General features: G+C 44.9%; 2 protein-coding genes across 4 annotated transcripts in view; one reads left to right on the top strand and one right to left on the bottom strand.

The window, feature by feature from the left end:
- Positions 1-8,393, bottom strand: part of tgfbi (transforming growth factor, beta-induced) — a 35,608-nt gene extending 27,215 nt beyond the window's left edge. The window contains exons 1-2 of the mRNA XM_007577868.2: positions 7,897-8,393; positions 5,916-6,014 (exon numbers count right to left, since the gene is read on the bottom strand). Coding sequence (XP_007577930.1) covers positions 5,916-6,014; positions 7,897-8,009 — 212 coding nt within the window. The 5' untranslated portion in view covers positions 8,010-8,393. The remainder of the gene's footprint in view (positions 1-5,915; positions 6,015-7,896) is intronic.
- A 1,600-nt stretch (positions 8,394-9,993) lies between these two features.
- The window catches only part of LOC103155968 (PCTP-like protein), a 16,173-nt gene continuing 5,954 nt past the window's right edge, over positions 9,994-20,212 (top strand). The window contains exons 1-7 of one of the 3 annotated variants that reach the window (XM_016663944.1): positions 9,994-10,280; positions 12,253-12,489; positions 16,002-16,149; positions 17,294-17,397; positions 17,603-17,720; positions 17,804-17,856; positions 17,937-18,345. In XM_016663944.1, the coding sequence (XP_016519430.1) occupies positions 12,343-12,489; positions 16,002-16,149; positions 17,294-17,397; positions 17,603-17,720; positions 17,804-17,856; positions 17,937-18,152 (786 nt within the window). In that variant the 5' untranslated portion in view covers positions 9,994-10,280; positions 12,253-12,342 and the 3' untranslated portion in view covers positions 18,153-18,345. Of the gene's footprint in view, positions 10,281-11,782; positions 12,490-16,001; positions 16,150-17,293; positions 17,398-17,602; positions 17,721-17,803; positions 17,857-17,936; positions 18,346-20,212 lie in introns of those variants that run through there. The other 2 variants (XR_001659568.1, XM_016663943.1) reach the window with 2 other exon arrangements.

Genomic DNA, 20,212 nt, shown 5'->3' with positions numbered 1-20,212 from the left:
ACCCTGTGCTGCGTCTGCTAGTAGCTTAAATTCATTTCAGCTTCATACTTTCAAAAGAATATTCAAATGGTAACATGCATTTTCTAAGTAGTAAATATTTCAGTTTATTTTTACTCTAACTTCAGCGTTATTACACCTCTTAAACATTTTTTGGAGTTTCTTTAATTGTGATACAGGAACTGTTTCACTTAAACATTTACATTTAATTTCCTGTGATATTGTCAATTTATTTTCAAGCAAAACTCTCAAAAAGAGCTGAGGATTTATTAGTTTTAGCTAAATATGAACACTTATTAGTTTTTTTGTTTTTCATTTTTCAGGTTTGCATCGCAACACCTCGTGTTTCTGAGCCACGATTGAGCCTCTGTCCCGATTACCTTTCCATTGGACCCAAGCACCTGGACCTGCTGACGGCGTCCATCAGTCCACGGATCATCACAACGTGGACTAACTTTTTATTTACAGTACTTGGTTAAATTAGGACCAGATATGCAAAAATCTACCTGCAGACTTTATTGGCTACCCTGACACTGCAGTCATCCTGGACGGGGCTGAGCCGCTCTTCCTCTCCTCCAGAATGACGAGTTTTCATCACCAATAAAGGCAAACAAGTCTGATGTCTGAGCTAAGAAGTATATTATATATTCACTGACAAATCTAACATTTGTCATTTTGTTATCCTGTTTGTGCCTACAATAAAATTTAATCTCATTTGTAATACTCTACATTTCACAAACCTTTTTTTCTCTTTTCTTAGTGTTTACATTATATCAAGTATTTGCATGTAGATCAGGAATTCAAGTGAGATGTTAAAATGCAACACATTTGGGTAATACCAGCAAAGAAATGTGAATGTTAATATGTAGTTAGTCATATAATTCAATATACTGAATAAAGGTGGATATGACAAGAGATTATTTTATGCCAGATTTGATTTTAATCTATTCCTCCTGCCCTCAATTTCTATAATAAAATCACAGAAAATACTTTCACAAAGTGCCTTTATTTCAATCATCTGTTCTGTGAGTTGTATAAAGGAGCATTACGGTCAGGATACAAGAAATTTTAATTGCAAGAATTTAGTCATCGTTGCAGCAGAATAAAGATGCAATTTTATAACAATGTCTTAAAATTACAAGAAGTCGTTTTAATGAGAAATAAAGATTCAGATTGATCTGACTAACCAGCTCAGTCCAGGTGGTTCTGACATTTGTCAGTAATCAAGAAGATGTACATTTCCACCTCACCTGACCAGGTAAGCATTAAGGTAAAAATAAAAACAATGGAGCAAATACTGTAAACAAAACGGAAAAAGAGCAACTGATAGAAATACTTTCTATATAAAGAAAAGCAAACAGTTAATAGCAGGAGAAAAATTGTTGGCAGCATTAGCTCAGCCGATCTCTCCCTCCAGAAAGCCACCAAACAGAACCCTAATCCAACTCCAGCTATAATAAAGATATAAAAAAGAAATAAAACAAAGTTAAAATAACAAATAATGCCAATTTGATAAATCAGATCTGATGCGTTCCAGATGCAAAAAACGTTCTGAAATTTATCATTGACATTTTACAAATTTCACAAATCAATTAGAAGGTTTCACAAATGTTTTATTTATTCTGCTGTTAGTGCATAATAATCTAGTTAGGTTTGAAATGACTAGGTGTTATAGTTTTTAAAGTACAACACATTAAAAAAGCTCAAGATAGTGAAAACTTAAGTGTAATCGCCCTTTAGCTATTTCCCCATTTAAATGCTACATTCGGAAGCTAACTTCAGATTCGACTGATAGCTACTGGTTGGGAACTATATATATTGATAGATAGATATATCTATATATGTTTATAGTATATATCTATCTATATAGCATAGATATGTAGATTGCACACTGCACAGATAATAAAACCACTGAACGTTTACATAGCATCTTTGTAAGATTGTCCCTGTTAGCTACGTCAGACATGAGCCATTATGGTGAATACAAAAGATTTACCAACTTACCTCCAAAGTTATTGTGAAATTTGAAACATCCAGTTTAAATCCTTTGTCGTTCTTTGGAGCGTTTCAGGACGTCTGAATAATTCTAAAACCATCATTAATGGTCCTGCAGGGACCGTGGAGCCACTGTTAACATGCCTGTGCACCGGAACCAGTTTAGGTGGCAAAAAAAATGCGGAAGTGCTAAAACGAAGTCCGTGGCGTATAGTCCATTTGTAGGGTGTTTTGCTAATTCATGATAGAAGTTGCGTCTCTCTTTTCGGTTATAATACAATATTTAGTTAAACTTGTTCACGGACATGCCGTCTGCTGTCAGAGAGCTGCTCAGTGCAGAGGATCGTAACTGTGAGTTTAATGTGGGGAGCGACAGGAACACGATCGTTAAGTTTTGTAACGAAATGACCGTGAATTAGCATCGCTGCTAGCAGCTCGTTTCTCTGAAGAGCTGACAGGAATAAAGAGAAAAGCGGAGAATCTGGTCAGAGTCTGAGCTGCTGTTAGCGCTGACGGTGTAAAACACCAGAACTACAAAGACAAAATAAAATATCTAGGTTTATTTAATCCGTCAGAACCAGAACCTCCAGACCGTAATATGGAGAATCTCCCCACTGGACCAGAACCGAACCGAATCACACTTTAACCTGTTACAGAGAGCAACTTACCACTGGAAAGTGTCGTAAGGTGCCCTTTCGGAGCTCGGGTAACTGTTGTGCTGTTCGTGGCTGTACTTTAATAATCAGACCAAGTTTAATTTGTGGCTGCAGCAGCAGGTGTGTCTTGAACGTGGTTCCAAAACAAAGGCGGCAGTTTTCATTGCCTACCGACAGATAAGGAAACAAAAAGAATTTGGCTAAAAATTCTAAACTGAAAGAGAGAACCCAAAATGCTTTATGTGTGCTCTTTTCATTGTGTGGATAGAAAGCCAAGGGAAGAAAACCCGGATCTGCAACTGAGTCAGTGAAGTAGCTAACTATGCTAGTGCGTGTTATTTGCGCCCATTTCTTCGAGTCGCCATCCCTCCCTGCATTAGCTGCAGGTAGTTGTAAAACATTATTGCAGCATTTAAGCTGTGATAGCTGGAGTTCCCACATATTTTATAGCATAAATCCTCTGTGGAAAGTCGGTTAGCAAGTTGCTAACATGTAAACAAATGGTGGTTCCGGTTAGCAGCGGAAGTCGCGCCCATAAATCACGCCAAGCCTCAGGGGGCTAGGAATAAGGTGGATAGGATTTTTTTTTTTTAGAATTAATTGAGTAATCCAATCTTTCCCCCATCCCAGTTTGACGACGCGGTTCGGAAAGCAGAAAAACTGACGTGCTCCAAGCATCGCGCCACACAATTTAACTGTTTATTTGTCCCCCAAAACCTGATAAAACACTGGAAAATTCAACGTCATGCTGCTAGCAAGAAACAACTCATAGGCGGCGGAAGTGACATCGCTACGCACCACAAATAACGACCCGGGCGGAACACGGTGCGCCAAATAATAAAACATAATTTAACGAGGCTTTGAGGCAGATCCATTTTCCTCAAGGGATTTTAATAATCGAGGTACTCTAATCACTCAAGGAATCGTTTCAGCCCTAAACTGATGTTATTAGATTAGCAATCTAGAGTTATAGATCTAGAGTCAGAACAGCTTCAGTTGTCCCAGCTGAAACCAGAGATCAGGCTGACCTCTGACCTGGCCCTTCAGAGGCTCATAAACGCAGTTCAAAAGTGGGCCTTCTACCAGCTCCAAAATATTTCTAATGTCTCAGCATCAGAGAAACTCATCCATTGATTACTTCAGCAGCTGCTGGTTCTGATCCGGGTTGGGTAGAACTCGGTCTCAGTTCTACCCAACTGAATGAATCGTATCAGAACTTCCACCATGAAGCAGAACCGGCCGACTGGACTCATAAAATTCATTTTCTCTGAGAGAAGAACCTACAGGCATCCGAGACGGCCAGAGAACCCGGAGTGAGAGGAAGAACCCAAATAGTTAGCTTCACTAACCACTAATTTGCTAAACCACTAAATACATAAATGTTAGCAGAAGCTAATGCTAACCATGAAGTCGTCTGTCTCTCATCTCGCTAATAGTAAAATCCTCAGTTTCTGATTCTGCTGCGTTTTATCACTTTAATGTTTCATGAACGTGACGAGACAAAAAGTTCGTCCAAGTCATGAAGATGGGAAACATTTCTTGATAACTGGTCTAAAAGGCTCAAAATGGCTGCCATCTTAAAAAATGGCAGCCATCTTCAAATGGCAGATGGTAAATGTGAAAAACATCCAGGCTGAGGGTTAGCATGCTAATGCTAATATCAGGAACATGTGGCTCTACTGGCTCTGAGTTGGGATGTTTGACCTCTTGACCTCTGGAGGCTCATCTAGTCGGGATGAGACCCAAAGTTCTGACCCAGTACCACTGCCTGATTTCTGATCTGGTTTCTGTTTGTTTCTCATTAATCTGGACCGGACCTGCTGGTTCTGGACCTTGGTGGGTTTGACCCAAAGTCACTCAGATGTTTTTCTTCATCTCCTTTGACCAGAGGGGAAATCTGGGAAAGAGAACCTGGGGTTCAGGTGAGCTTCCTGAACCGGGCCGGCTCTCTGCGGCTGCAGCTCGTTAGCTCAGTGCCATCGGCGTCTGGAGGCACTAAGCGTCCACAGATGGAGATCAGCGCCGTGGCAACAGCTGGTCCTGATTATCCGTCCAGACGGAAAACCGGCTCCCGTTTGTTCTAAACAAGGTGTCTGCTGTGGATCCAAACAGAGCGAGGCGCAGTAACTCAGCCGCTCCGTTTCCAGGAACATCCAGCAGAGGAATCTGGCTGGGAGCTCTGAACTGGCTCCAACATAAACCTGCAGCTCTACGACACTCCCGGAGGAATAAATCCCATTTCCTGTTTGGAAACATTGCGCTCTTTATGACGGCTTCCATCGCCAAGCCGCCAGACATCGTCTGGGAGAAATACTGATGGCTTCACCTCAACCTGCACAGGACAACAGCCTGGTCCAGTCTGACCCAGTCTGGTCCAGCCAAATCCAGAACCAGTCTGATTCAACCAATTACCCAGAATTCCCCCTGAGACCCCATTATCCCTCTAGCTTCTAGAAAGCCTCCAGAACAATCTGGAAAATGATGGCGGCTCGTTCCCTCGGAGTCCAGACAGTTTTCATGAATCCAGGAAACCAGCAACCATGACTTCATCTCGACTAAAAAGAGTCCAGCTCATCCAGACGGTTGGAGTCAGGTAACAGAAACACCTGGACAGGTGACACCTGGTGGCATGTCCTGGTACTGCAGGCCAGCTACTGGCACCAGCAGCTAATCTCACACAGGAAACCAATCCCACATTTCACCAAAGTATGACTTTTAACGCCGTTCAGCCTGACATGAAAACAGTCGGATAAAAGTCTCATTTGGGCAAAAAAAAAATCTGATTTGAACAATGCATTTTATTCCCCCAAATGCGACTTACTTCCGACTTTACATGGCAGACTGGACGACGCAATTCTGAAGTTTCCACCCGTATCTGGAAGTAAACCAGGTCCGTATGCGACAGGCTCCGCAGCGCCTGCAGGTCGAACATCGCATTTTATCCGACATGCAGCAGAAGAAGACAGACCACAAACCTAAACAATGAAGTGATGAAAGGAGCCTGAGTCAGTGAACCCATCACACCCCAACCCCACCACTCCTGCTCCGACTCCCCATCCACACAGAACCGGGTCACAAACTTGCAGTCAGACTCCGCTAAAGGCTGCTTCAGCTGTCCACTTCCTGCAAACAAAAACCTCACTTCCTGTTTGTTTCCGTCCTGATGCGGTTAGGCTGCGTTCAGCGTCCTGAGCTGACCAAGCCGCCCGGCCCGGATGGTTCCAGTTGAACTGAAACCACTCAGTCTAGTTTCACTCAGTGACTCACGTCGGTTTGCCGCAGATCTTGCGGTGGTACCACTGCTTGCAGTTGGTGAAGTACTTCTTGTTGGTTCCTTTGATCTGCTGCATGGCGCAGACGTTGGGCCTGAAACAGAAAACCCAAACAGATGTCAGCCGGGTCAGAACCTCTACAGCTTCATTTAAGGAGGAATGCAGCTCTGGTCACAGACTGAACCAGCAGNAAATAAAATCAACCATTTTAGGAATTACGTGATAATGTTACAAATATCTTTAAAATTTCCTCTTCGGTCATATTTCAGTCCGGTTTCTCGTCAATAAGCGAGACGTTAGAGCGATGCGCGCTCCCGCGAGAGGGGATGCAATTTGAGAGGGGATGCAATTTTGGGCAGGCATGCGTTTCTGGGCATAACACCGGCTCTGACTCCAGCCGGCCCAGCACACAATATACAAGTGGAAAGTTGGAACTAGATCTGATGTGTAATTTCAAAATAAAAGCCTATCAAAAAAGTCATTTTTTATATTTTTCCCCTAAGTTGCCGTGCCCATTGCTGAGAAACTCTTTGTTTCCAAAGACTGCTACCACTTCTGGGTGACAGAGGGGCACCTCTAGAACAGAACCAGAAAGTTGCAACTAGATCTGATGTGTAAAGCAGCACGTAAATGGGTGTACCATAATGTCTTGAGCGACCGCGCACTTGTATATTGTGTGCTGGGCCGGCTGGAGTCAGAGCCGGCTGGCTTTACCGCGGTGTTGTACCATATATGAACACCTCAGTCAACACCTCCACCCAATAATTCAGCGCATGAGTGACAACTTTTTTTCATCGCAGATGCAACATGTGTCTCAGTACAGCTAGCTTTGCTAGCATCACGTCCACAGATCTTACCTTTCTTTAAGCTTTCCTTCCAAGTGACGCTAAAAGTTGGATAAAGTCCCACCGTCTGTGAAAGCGAAGCGCTGCTGGTTTTACATGTCGCCATATCTTATGATTTATGCAGTTATTATCGATTAGTTAGACATCTTCTCCCGCTCAGAGGAAACCACTGCGCATGTCTGGAGCTCCGCGTGCGAGTAAAGGTGGAGGCGATGGGTGACAACAGACACTAAGTCAGTTATTGCTTGGATTTCACGGCGCCACCTTAAGACCCTGAACTTCACATTTTAATGGAAAAAAAGAGCAATGCGACTTGGATGTAACGAGTAACGAGACACTTTTGTAGAAATGTAGTGAAGTAGAAAGTACAGATACTTTCTGTAAAATGTAGTGGAGTAAAAGTAGAAAGTACCCATTATTAAATCTACTTAAGTAAAGTACAGATACATGAAAATTGTACTTAAGTACAGTAACGAAGTACTTTCCACCACTGATTACCATCACAGGAAAACTGTTTATCTGCCTCATCTGAGGCTATGCTAACTAGCCTAGCATTTATGGCAGACTGTAGCAGCAGACAGAAATGGGGAGGGATGAGCAGCGCATACACAAGAGTGACTGACAGCTCTAAGACTGTAGCTACAAGCAGAGATCTGATCACAGACTAGAAAAGTTACAAACTGCAGCTTTAAATCACCCGGTCCAGAACCTCAACTGGGTCAGTACCAACTGGGTCAACCTTAAATGACCTGATTCCACCTTTATGAGACTCAGTCCACTTTAAAAGAACCGGTTCATATGAACTCAGACTCCCTCTGTAACTAACTGGGTCCACCTTAAACTGAGACGGTTCTGGCAGAACCTCCGGTACCGAGTAGTACTGACCTGCTGTAGGTTTCACTGCTACAGTAATACTCGTGATACTTCAGTACAACGTCATTGTCCTGCTCCATTATCCTGAGCGTCCAGCAGAGGGCGCCCTGCAGGTCCAGATGTCCGGACCTGGACAAGTTCTGCAGAACTTTTCCTGCTCGGACCCAGAAGAACTTCTGTCTCTGATCCGCTTAAAGTAACCGTTTGTCAGGTCTTGGAGCAGAACTCTGAGCGGTTCGGTTCGGTTCGGACACTCACCCCTGCTGCCGGCCTCGGATCCGGCTGTGCTGCAGAACCGTCTGGTACGGAGACCGGGACCCGCACATGGCCAGAACCATGGCCAGAACCGAAACCAGCAACCACGACTTCATCTCGACTAAAAAAAGTCCAACTCCTGGTACCGTCCGAACCGTCCTGCTACTCTGCTCCCAAGGTTCTGCTGCTGCCTGAGGAGGAGGAGCAGAGGGAGGGGGGCCGGGGGAGGAAGAGGAGGTGGAAAGCCTGGAGGAGGGGCAGAGACCCAGTTAAAGTTCTGACCTCAGCCCGCTGAGGGAACTGGATCAGAACCGAGCCTTCACAACTCTGACTGGGACCTTCCTTTTCCAAACAAAGCTGGAAAACCGAAGGGGCGTGGCCAGCGGAGGGGGCGGGGCTTCACTGCACCTAAAACTCATCAGCCGGTCAGGTTCTGATGACCCGGAGGTTCTGTCGAAACTGTGGACTCAGCAGGTGTTATCATGGCAACCAAACATCATGGCTGTGAAGAGACTTCATCACAAAGAACATGATGGGGGGGGGTGTCAAAGGTCAGGTCCTCTGACCCCCAGTTCATTCGCCCCGCTGCAGGGGGGTGAATGAACTGGTTCCCAGTGAAGAACCTGAACGTTGAACTGGAACCTTTTAGTCTGGACTAACCGAACTCCGGATCCAGAACCTTTCTATTCACGTTTCTGATACGACCGTAAAGCTGACGCACAGCTAATGCTAATCCACTAACAGCAGGAAGTGCTTTTCTCGGCTAATTTCTGCTTTGACACGATCTGATTGGATGCTGGAAACAACTGTTGTTGAGTTCAAGCTGTGCTAAAAGCAGTTAGTATATTAGTGAAGCTGTGCTAGCATAAAATAGCATCTGAATGCTAACCATATAGCAGCTAATGCCAGTGCTAGCATCCACGTTCCACATTGAATGACCAGGACTTCCTGAAACTCTGAAGGAAGTTTCTGGAACCTGAAAAACATTAGAAACTGAAACGTCTCTGATGTTCAGCTCAGTTTATCTGATTTAACAGCTGAAAATCTTTTGGAATTGAAAATGTTCCTGATTTAAAATGCGATTAATTTATCACCGGCTCGGAACCAAACAGAAATGAATCAGAGCTTTGTCATCATCATCATCATCATCATCAGTCTGATGGAAACCAGAACTGGGAACAGACCAGTCCCAGTTAATGAACTGGGACTGGGCGTCTCCACCTCAATCTGTTTCCAGTTAGAGCTTCCTCTGCAGCACCAGGAGAGTGTGTGTGTGTGTGTGTGTGTGTGTGGGACACAGAGCTGCTTTGTGCACACGGCCAGGTTTCTCAGAGGTCAAGGGTCAGCAGCAGGAGAAGCCCACAATCAGTTTATAAATATGACGAATCATCTGAAAACTAACAGCTGTGATTTGATCAGGATCAGCAGACCAAGAGTCTGAGTCCTGATCCAGGAGAATCCAGGAGATTCCAGGATGAGAGAATCTGTTGGTCTGAAAATCAAACTTGATCCGGTTCCTTCTGACAGGAATGAAAGCAGAACCATGTGGAGTTCCTGAACTTCTTCATTTCAAATTTTGATGATTAAACAAAAACAGAAAATCTTCCTTCTCGTTTTCAGTTCATTTATGTTGCAATAATTCATAACAAACGTTTGGAGCCATTTTGTTCTGGATTGCAGGACATTTAATGTAAATAAAGTTTTTCATGTTTCAAATGTTTTTAACTGTTAAAATAAACCCGATTCATGTTTGTCTTCCTTTAGTTCAAATTTTTTACATGATTACATCTACAGTTCTGGATGTTTCATATGTTTTAAATCTATTGGTTAGGATCACATGACCAAATATGCAAATTAGGTGACGCCGTCATCGAGACGCTGCTTCCGGTTTTAAATATATTTTTGAAGAATCGGATCAGAACTTGGCTGAAGAAATTATTCAGATTAAAAGAAGAAAAATGATCAGGAACCGCTGAACCACCGACCCGTTCTACAGAACCTCTGGATACCTCTCAATAATCAATAATCAGGTCCCTCAATAATCAATAATCAGGTCCCTCAATAATCAGGTCCATCAGAACCTCTGGGTTCTGATGGACCTGATTATTGAGAATCTGGGATTATAATTTGGATTTAACTGGATGTGATTTAAATGTAATCTGTTCTAGAGTTCTGTTCATCAAACTGGACCGACCCGGCTACAGAGAATGAAGATGGACTCGCAGAAGACTTTCTCTGGGATTCATCAGATATACTGAAGCTTTAGATCCGTGGAGGACCGGAAGCTGTGCTTCCAGAACCATCCTGTCAGATGGAACAGGAAGTTTACCTGAACTGCATCCTCAGACGGACCAATCAGAAACCAGATGAGGCTTACCTGTCAGCAGGTGACCCTGATGATGTCATCCAGACAGGAGATCTTTGAGCTGCACTTGAAAGCACCTCATAGATCCTCTCCTGAACAGATGAGTTACGCTGAACCACAGCAGACAATGAATGATTCACTGATTGATCGATTTATTGGTTAATAGGGTAATGAGAGAAAGACATATGTTGCCAGGCCGGGAATCGAACCTACGACTGCCGCCACGAAGACTAAGGCCTCCATATGTGGGTTGTACTTTGCCACCGCAGCACCTCGGTTGGATTTTTAAGCCTGAAGAGGTCTTGTGCGAAATTCTGCCCCCCTGTGTCGGGAGCGCGCATTGCAGCCTGAGAGGATCCGTTCATTTTCACGGCGCTTCTGGTCGATTTCTCGGTGAAACCAACTCATATAATCATGTCAAGGTTGTAACATTCAGTTTAATCAGCTGCTGTTTAAAAAGAAGCAATAACAAAATCGTAAAATAAATAAATGAACGAGGTTTTCTTACGCTGTTTTGTGTTGTTTTTACTCACCAAACGAATCGGTCTTGTTGCTACTTTTGTCACCCTGACAAAAAAGTAAGTCACCAAACACAGTTTTCCAACACATTGTGTGAATTTATAATTTTTCATCGTTAATATAAGAGGACGGAAGCTGCTGATAGCAAGAGACGAAGATTAGACTTCCTGAAAAGATGAGAGTAGGCTCAAATATATGGTTTCCCCTCACAACTTTGGCAAATAGTGAGCAAATGTTTTCAAACTTACATGATTTATTGTTAATGATGAAAGGAATAAACAAAGCTAAAGACTTGGTAGTAAATTAATTTGTTCCCATTTTATGGAGGCGGAACAGATTATTTCAGGTAGCTGAAATATCCATTCTCTCCTCCCCATAACTTTGGGAAATAAAGAGCCACGGTTTCCAAATTCTCAAAGATTGTCATGTGCGATAGCATGTAGTATACTAGAAATTTTCTTAATCCAATAATCTGTCATATTTTACATTAGGACGGGATTTTTCCAGAAAGCCGACACTCTCATCTTTTCAGGAAGTCTTGTTTTTTGGTGCCCTATCAGCCAGTTTCCATTATATCAGGAATGAAAAATGATAAATACACACAACGTGTTGGAAAACTGTGTTTGGTGACTGACTTTTATTTGTCAGGCATAAGAGAGAAAAGTAGGAAAAGGACCGATTCTGTTAGTGTTTAAAATAACACACAAAACAAAGAAGACCTCCACACAAGACTTCGTTTATTTATTTATTTTACAATTTTGTTAGCTGCCGATTAAACTGAAAGTTACAACCTTGACATGATTATATGAGATATTTTACCGAGAAATCCATCAGATTTGGTCAGATCCGAGCACTTTGTTAAATTTCACAGTCATATTTTCACCACTTTATTCACTCGTTTATAAATTAGTTTCAACCTAAACATTTAATTAGCTAAATATTTAATACCATAAATATTTAGCTCTATACTAAGTACCTTCCTTTATTTAGTTTGAAGCTAACAACTTAGCTTCAAATGTTTGGCTAATATGAAAATTCACTGGCCGACAAGCAGAACTATCAAAATAAAAGCTGGGTTTTAAGAACTTTTTTTTATAAAAGTTTGTGAGACCGAATCCTGAGCTAAACATTTGAATGAATAAGGTGAAATTATGACTCTTTTTTTCCTGACTAAAATAACCCAAATTATTAATTTTTTTTACTGCGTAACTTTGACCCATGGATGTCTGGGTCTCTTTGGTTTGGGAATTTTTGGTGCCAGGTGGGACGGGTTCTACCTGAGCCAGAACCTGATCCACTGTTTTCAAGCGGAGTGAGAGCTCTGACTGTCTGACCTATCTGTGCAGCAGGAGGCGGATAAAAGTTGCAGCATCACCTGCTGCATCTCAGACCCGACCTGAACCTGGACCCAGCGTTGGTCAGACAGGAGTTCCGGTCCGGCTCAGCCTGAGGTTCTGCTCTCTGACCCGCTCCAGGACCCGCTGCTGGTCTCTGTGGTTCAGTTCTTCCTCCTCCGGTCCGGTTCTGCTCGGAGCGCCGGAACAAGGCGGCCTGACTGATCGGAGATGCCGGTTCGGATCCCGGACGACTCGGACTTCTCCTCCTTTAAGGATCAGTGTCTGAGTCCGGACGGATGGAGCAGCCGGTACAACAAGGGCGGAGTGACGGTGTGGTGCCGCGAGCAGGACAGCAGCTCGGTCCAGAAGATCAAGGTAACTCACCTGGGAGACCTTCACAATAAAAGCTCCAGGAAACATTTCACTTCAACCTCAGCTGCTGCAGATGAGACTTTCCTGCTGGTTCCGTCCACTGTGTGTGTGTGTGTGTGTAGGGGTTGAACGACTACATATTTTTTAAGGTCGACTACATCATGATAATAGTCGAGTCGATGTCGACTAGTCGCGATGACGTCATAGTGACGTAAGCGCAAAAACCCTTCACAACTACTTGGAGGCTTTATCAGCTATTTTCACAGCAAGTATGGATCCCACACACACACACACACTCTCACCTTCTCCCGCTTTCCTAAGTCTATTATGCAGAATTAAAAGATAAACAGATCATTCTTCGTGAGCAGCTCAGAAAAGCTCGTTGCACAAAGTCGGGTCTGACTTTTTTTTTTTTCCAAACACCGGCTGATGCTGATGATCTCTGGACAGTTACTGGTATACGAGTCAAATTATCACACTGACCACTGGTGCTGTTGGAACATCACAAACCAAACTTATTATGAACGGATCCCGTTTGGTTACAGTTGAATTCAACGAAACCTCCTGCTGCTCCTCCTGCTGCTCCTCCTGCTGCTCCTCCTGCTGCTCCTCCTCCCGATGCGCAGCATGATCTCTGCTGACTCAGCAGCGGCTCTCTGAACCGACATGCAGACGGCGGCCAAGATCGCCTCTATCAGATCCTCAGGATGAAGCTTGGACTTGGTTTCCAGATGTAGTCAAACCACATCTTTATAAGAGCGTAAAGCTGCCAGGTTAAAAGCTTCAATACGCAGGGTGACGCTGATCAGTTGGATGGATAAAAAAGCCTGACATCATGACGCGTTGTAACACATTACTNCGAACTCACCTAGTCCACCTTCTTTCATTTTCTGGGAAAAATCTGTTTAGTCATGTGATTGCGACTAGTCGACTGGCCCAGAAAAAAGTCATTGCAGAGAAAAGAATCGACGAGTCGACTAGTCGACTAATTGGTGCAACCCCTAGTGTGTGTGTGTGTGTGTGTGTGTGTGTGTGTGTGTGTGTGTGTGTGTGTGTGTGTAGCTCTGGGTTTCTGAGGAACCCAGAGCTATAATGTGAACTTTTCCAGAACCTGCTGACCCGGTACCACCAGACCTTCTGAGGAATGAGGTCATCAGAACCCGAATGACACATGGAAACATCTGAAACGGGAGCTGAAACCGGATCCGGAGGAAAGCCCGGTCCAGTTTCCAGGCGGGTTACGAGGTCCGCAGCAGTTTGACTCTTTGTTATCAAAAAACCAGCAGGGCCCGGTTCTGCTTCTGTACTTTTTAAGCTTCACAGCTAGTCGGACCAATGTTCTGGTCCGACTAGCTTATGGACCACAAGACCCTTTTCATGGTTCTGTTCCAGAAACTGGTGGTTCTGTTTATGAAGAAAACACATCCTGGTTCTGGTTCTGGCAGGATCTGGACCAGTTCCAGTCAGTGTTGTGAGGTTCTGCTGTGCTTCAGCTGAAACCTTACAGCAGCGTACGGAGGACACGCCCAGGAACCTGCTGCTGGTGCATTGTGGGTAATGTAGGCACTGTCTGCATTCAGGAGGTCAAAGGTCAGAGCAGATCTGGATCATTGCAGAAATCTATCGTCTTCTTCTCTGGACCTCCAGCTTCTCCGGTTCATCTCCTCCGGGGGTCGGCCTCCCTGCTCAGCTCTGGACCTGCGTGAGCCTCCAGGTGGTTCTGCTCAGGTGAGGTCATGACCTCACCTGATGGTTCTCCTGCTGAGTGAGGAGATGTTTGACCTCCATGTGAAGCTGGAGCTATCTGAAGGTTGAGGTCACTGTGAAGACCAGCTGATCATCTCTGTCCCCTGAATCTACCTGAGTCGATCCAGGAAGTTCTGATGGACCCCCCTGACTGGCAGTCACGGAAGAACTGTGGAGTTTTGCAGTTCTTCTAGATGAAGAATCGATCAGAAACTCTGCAGAATTTGTGGTTTTATTTGCAACAACAGGAAGCTGTTACTTTGAAATGAGTGGAGGAAGTGTTTGGAAAAACAGCTGGAGAGGCTCCAACCCAGACCTGGATGTTGAGATCATCAGGAAAGAGGAGGAGCTGATAGAAGGAACCATTCAAATCTCCTTCATTGGTTAAAGATTGAATTGTTCAGTAACTCAAATGGTTGGTGTTCAACCAACTCTGGGTCTGGATTGTCCATAGGGTCTGCAGTCTGAAGCAATTTTTCCAGAAGGTTCTATCAGGAGAAGCTGTGGGTTTGAACCAGCCAGGACGCCTGGCCAAAGCGCCCCAAACCCGACCAACACATTCTGAACCCTTCGAAGAGGCCTTAAGCCCTGCGTAGACACCCAGAATCTGTCGAAGATGTGCGTAGATACTCCAATCCCGGTGTAGATGTCCTGAACCCCCATAGAATTTGTCATAGATGCCCTGAACCGGCATCATTGCCTCCTGATGAGTCGCGGCAGCTGGGTGATGAAGCTCAGGACCTCCTGAATGATTGATGCAGTTCCTGAGTTCTGCTGATTGAATTACACGGATCCAATGACAGCCGTCCAGCCGAGCCTGACGGCCCTGAAAGATTACAGACTGGAAAAGATGACGTCCTGCAGGTAGTGGCCGCCTCCCATGGTATCCAGTAACCAGTGAGGAAGAAGAGGCTGAAGGCTGCAGTTTAACTCCTGGACAGAGTTCCTGGAAGGTTGTTCAGAGGTAACAGCCACTAGCAGTCTGATGTAGGTTGGGTGGTGCCTGCAGCTCATCATCATCCTGATCTTCATCACACACACCTTAGGAGTCTTTAGATCCTCAGAGATGTCTCAGTCTTCAGATGTGGGTTGTTCTCATCTGATAGCATCACCTCCCAGCCCACATTTACAGTCAAACTTGGATGAAGAGTTGGATCAAGACGTTCCCTGGGAACAGCTTGTTGATGATCTAATGGTTCTCCAGCATGATGGTGAACTGGATCACAAGTTTGAAGTTAGAACCAAGTGGCTCAAAGTTTAGAAAGTTGACATCTGGAGGTTTGAAGCCCATGGAGATCCTGTGGTCGGTTCCTCAGATTGGAGGACTTCCTGTCTAGCTGCTTGTTCTTGCTAATTCCTCTGGGTTTGTTGTTGTAGTTTGTTGAGTTTTCTCTTCCTTCTTCATTAAAGATGAATGACTCCGTCTGCTCAGCTCCACCTGAGCTTCCAGATCACCTAACAGCACCTGATCAGCCGGCCTTCCTCTGAGCAAGGCAGCGATCAAGTGTCTCCTTCAGAGGTCATGTGAGAGTTGAACTTTAGACTTCACTTTCCTAAAGAACAGAACCCAACACAAGAAGTTCAGGTGACCCAGCCTGGAGTCATGGTACTGGGAACGGGTGGAGGAGCCACCTGGTGGATGGGAGGGTGGCCATCCAATGGAAGCTGGTGATGATGGTTCTGCTTCCACAACCTCTGACCTTTAGGTCCAAGTTCTCTCTGAATGTCCTGGTTCTGGTGAAACCGGTTCTTCTCTGTCTCTGTTCCAGATGAGGATCGTGTGCAAAGACGTGACGGCAGAGACGCTGTACGACGTCCTCCATGACACCAGCTACCGGAAGAAGTGGGACACCAACATGATCGACACCTACGACATCGGCAGACTGACGGTCAACGCAGACGTGGGATATTACTCCTGTCAGTACCACTGGACCCACTCCAGACTTTATCCCAGAATCTGACTTAAAACCAGACCAGCCTCGACATTCAAATCATAAAAATAGAAGAAAGTCTCGTATTGATTGGCTGTTTATGGGGTTACATTTGTAAAGTTACACTGTTAAAAATTAACAGCAATAATTTGGGTTATTTAGCCCGTCAGAAGAAATGGGGTTCATATAGTCATATATCAGTATGTAATTCATTCATTTATTAGTGTCACGGTTTCAAACGCAATATTTAATTTGCAAAGTAAACATGTAGCTACCTAGCTCAGAGCTAATCACATGTTGGCTCAGAGCTCAAGGAAGTTGTAGAAATGCTCTCAATGACTCAGAGAGGAAACATCAGGTGCCATTCCAGGCTTTGGAGAGGAACGTCTGACTTGCATTGAGGATATTGTAAAGTTTTGGAGTGAGGATGGTTCTGGAGGCTCTGGACATTCTTTGTTCTCTTTTGGCCATACCTTTTCATAGGCAGATGTAGGATTGGGATGCCACCTACGGAGTGATCACAGTTTTTAAGACAGGGGAGTGGAGAGCATCCTCCAGCTATTGAAGGTCAGACTTCTCAGCCTCCCTGAGAGGCTCGGTTTATGGTGCTGTCTTCATCCTGGACAAGGAACATTGAAATAGGTCTTTACTCCTTAAAGGTGCCGAGGTGTTTTGGGAGTTTGGTTGTCCCTCCTTGTGTGTGTTGTGGACCTCCAGAATGCCTACGACCGGTATCCTGCAGCACCCCCTGCAGGAGTAGAGGGTACCAGTGGTTTGAGGCTAAAGAAGAAGCAGCATCAACATAATTCTTGTTCCCAATGCAGGTTAGAGTCCTCCAACTCTACTTTCATGCTAAACCTATTGGCAAGACAGCAAAGAGAAAGCTTAGAACCTGGAAAACCAAAATGTCTCCACTGATGTCTAAATATTAAGTAAAAACATCCAATCGGGTCTGAATGTTGTAGAAGTTTTCCCTCATTGGTGGGAAGAGGAGACGTCTATGAGCAGATTCCTGGTTTTTGCTGTCACTTCCTGTGGAAAGTGATTCAACTTTGGCTGGATGTTGAACATGAACAGTTCAACTTGGATAGGATGACTTCATTTATTCCCCCTCTGGTGTCTGTTTGAAGGGAAATGCCCGACGCCTCTGAAGAACCGAGACTTTGTGACAATGCGGTCTTGGCTTCCACTCGGCAGCGACTACATGATCATCAACTACTCCGTCAAACACCCGGTCAGTGTCTGCTGCTGGTGGAGGTCGAGTTGCAGACAGAGGTTCTGGAAAGTACTGACCCGTCTCCTGTTCCCTGTAGAGTTCAGCAGCATGTTTGCAACTCTTTAGTCACGGCAGACGGATCATGTTTTACAAGAACCACAGGAAGTCGTCACATTGCTTTCCCACATTAAAATCCAAAATGCCTGTCTGTTCGTCTCCATAGCAACATCCTCCTAAGAAGGACTATGTCCGAGCCGTGTCTCTGCTGACGGGCTACCTGATCCAATCCAACAGTGCCACCAGCTCCACCCTCTACTACCTGACCCAGGTGGATCCCCGAGGTGAGGCAGGAAGACAGTTTTGTCCTCTGTTCTGTCTTCCCAGAGACCTGACTGTAAGTCCTGTCCCCTCCTGTGTCCTGCAGGCTCTTTACCAAAGTGGGTCGTTAACAGAGTCTCTCACTTCGTGGCTCCGAAGGTAAAAGTTGGTCCGGTTCCTCCCGCAGATGGCGTCTCTGTCCCCTGTCCAACCCTGTCCTGCCGTCTCTGTCCCTCCAGGCCATGAGGAAGATCTACAAGGCGTCTCTGAAGTACCCAGAGTGGAAGCGGAAACACGACCCGACCCTGAAGCCGTGGATGTACCCAGAGCAGAACACGCTGCCCTCCATCAGCATGGCGGACCTGACGCTGCAGCGGGCGGACTCTCTGGAGAACATCGATGAGAGCGGCGTGAGCGAGGAGAAGGCGCAGCACAGCGATGACGAGGAGACCTAGGCCGTCCTCAGGCTCCCGAGGGACTGTCCTCCTCTCACCCACTGGTTGTTGGTTTGTTTGATCTCCTCCTGCTGGAGACGTTTCCCACTGCCAGTCCTCCAGTGTCTGTCCCTGTCCTCTGCCTCCACCCCGAAACCTTCTGTCCACACCGTGACCTCTGAATGACCAAAGGTCGTCCACAGACTGACCCTAGGCTGACCAANAGGTCTGTAACGTCATGATGCGCTCCGCCTCCCATTAGTGGCGAATGGCATGAAATTACTTTTCTGGTTTGTCCGTAAATTAAAAATTGAGCTGCAACTTTGCAGGCTAGTGGAGGTGTTGTCAGTCGGCTGCCATGGCAACAGTAGCGCAGTTAGCTTACGACAACAGAGTGAGAAAAACAGAATCTGAGTGGTTTTAATTTGTTTTTCTGTGTTATTTTCTTTGTTCTGGCAGCTAACAGCTACAGTGGGTAACAGCTACAGTAGCTGGCTAACAGGCGCGATTTCATTCTTCTAATAATGCGATTATTTCTCCTGCTGATGCTGAGATGATCTCCAGGTTTACCTGAACTACTTCAGTTGTCTGAATGGAATGACAGTTCTCATCAAAAACGTCAGAGCTCAGCGCACACCATCTCTGTCTCATCGGTGCCATTACTGTGAATGAGCTACAGATATGAATCGCGGTACTATTGGAGACGACAAATAGCCCTCTCATATGTTTCAAACGGTTTTCAAATACGTCTCACGGATCCTGAACGGGAAGCAGTTGTTCGGACTGCTTTTTTTCATCAAAACTGAGTGGGTGTCTCATGAAGATAGAAATCCTTCTCCACCTCTCTGTCTCTCTCTCTCACACACACACACACACACACACACACACACGCCAGTTGGCTGAGGATTAATCACTATTGCAACAGAATACAGAGAAAGGCAGAGCTGCTGGTTTGGACTACAAAGATGGCTGAACTCTCAGTTACTACAGGGAGGGCTGAGCTGGCAGAACTACAAAGATGCTACCTTGGCTACTCTGTCCTAAACTGACAATCACTTTGAACTGTCAAAATAAGAGCAACACATACCCTACAAAATAAAAGGGTATTTTTCACACTGGGTAATTGGTGTTTTGGGAACTATATAACTGCTTTAACCCAACCACTGTTACACATGGGATTAGTGTGGCCTTTTACAATTAAGCTTACTGAAAGTTTCAAAATAAAAGCCTCTTTAGGCGGTGCAGTAATATTAGCCCTTTCCACAAAATAAGTATTTAACTATTTTGTTTCTCTTTATTTCTTTCTATAGTATTAGCATTTTCCCTAAAATTAGCTTTTTGCTAATTTTCTTACTTATTAGCCATGTTTAGCACACTGAATGGAGAAAGTCAATGTAAGACAACATGCTAGTGACTGACAGCATTTAGGCTAATGTAACAGAGAAAAGCTTGTGTGTGTCTGTGAGTTTTGATCAAAATGATTGTAGAGTTGTATGTGTTTATGAGATTTTTGATCAATGCGTTTGTTTGGAGCCACCTAGTGGTGGGATGAGTGACTGCATGCAGCGGGTCCGTCAGGCTCCCCCTCCAGGTTGGTGCCACTGGTGGAGGAAGGTGCGAGAGAGGCAGCTCTTCACGTCTTTTTTTTACTTAGGGTCATATTTTTCTAGTTCAACAATTAAAGTACTGTAAGAATATTTAACATCTACAAATATAATTTGTAAAGTTTTTCTCGTGGTTGGGCTGGAAAAATGTGACCCAATGAGTGGGAGCTGGTGTTGGTGGCTGACCACTCGGTCACGGCGCTGCGTCTCTTTTTTCAGCCTGTCGGACCACTCGGCTGCAGTCAGTCACACTGTGAGGAGTTTTTATTCTGTATTGTAGGTGACCAACAACCAGACAAGAAAAGTTACACTGGTGCCGTGACTCTGATTGCTGATCAGCTTGATGCTGTTCCCCAGGTTGCTGTCGTCTACCTACAAGCTACCTCTTCACTTCAAGACACCTGGGCCACAAGGTTAAAGGACTGAAGGCAGAATATTGGCTTCATTGCCAATAAGTGACTGATTTTTATTTGAGTG

The sequence above is a fragment of the Poecilia formosa genome, unplaced genomic scaffold, assembly GCF_000485575.1.
Source record: "Poecilia formosa unplaced genomic scaffold, Poecilia_formosa-5.1.2 Scaffold458, whole genome shotgun sequence".
Lineage (NCBI taxonomy): Eukaryota > Metazoa > Chordata > Actinopteri > Cyprinodontiformes > Poeciliidae > Poecilia > Poecilia formosa.
This window is presented reverse-complemented; position numbering and strand designations above follow the sequence as displayed.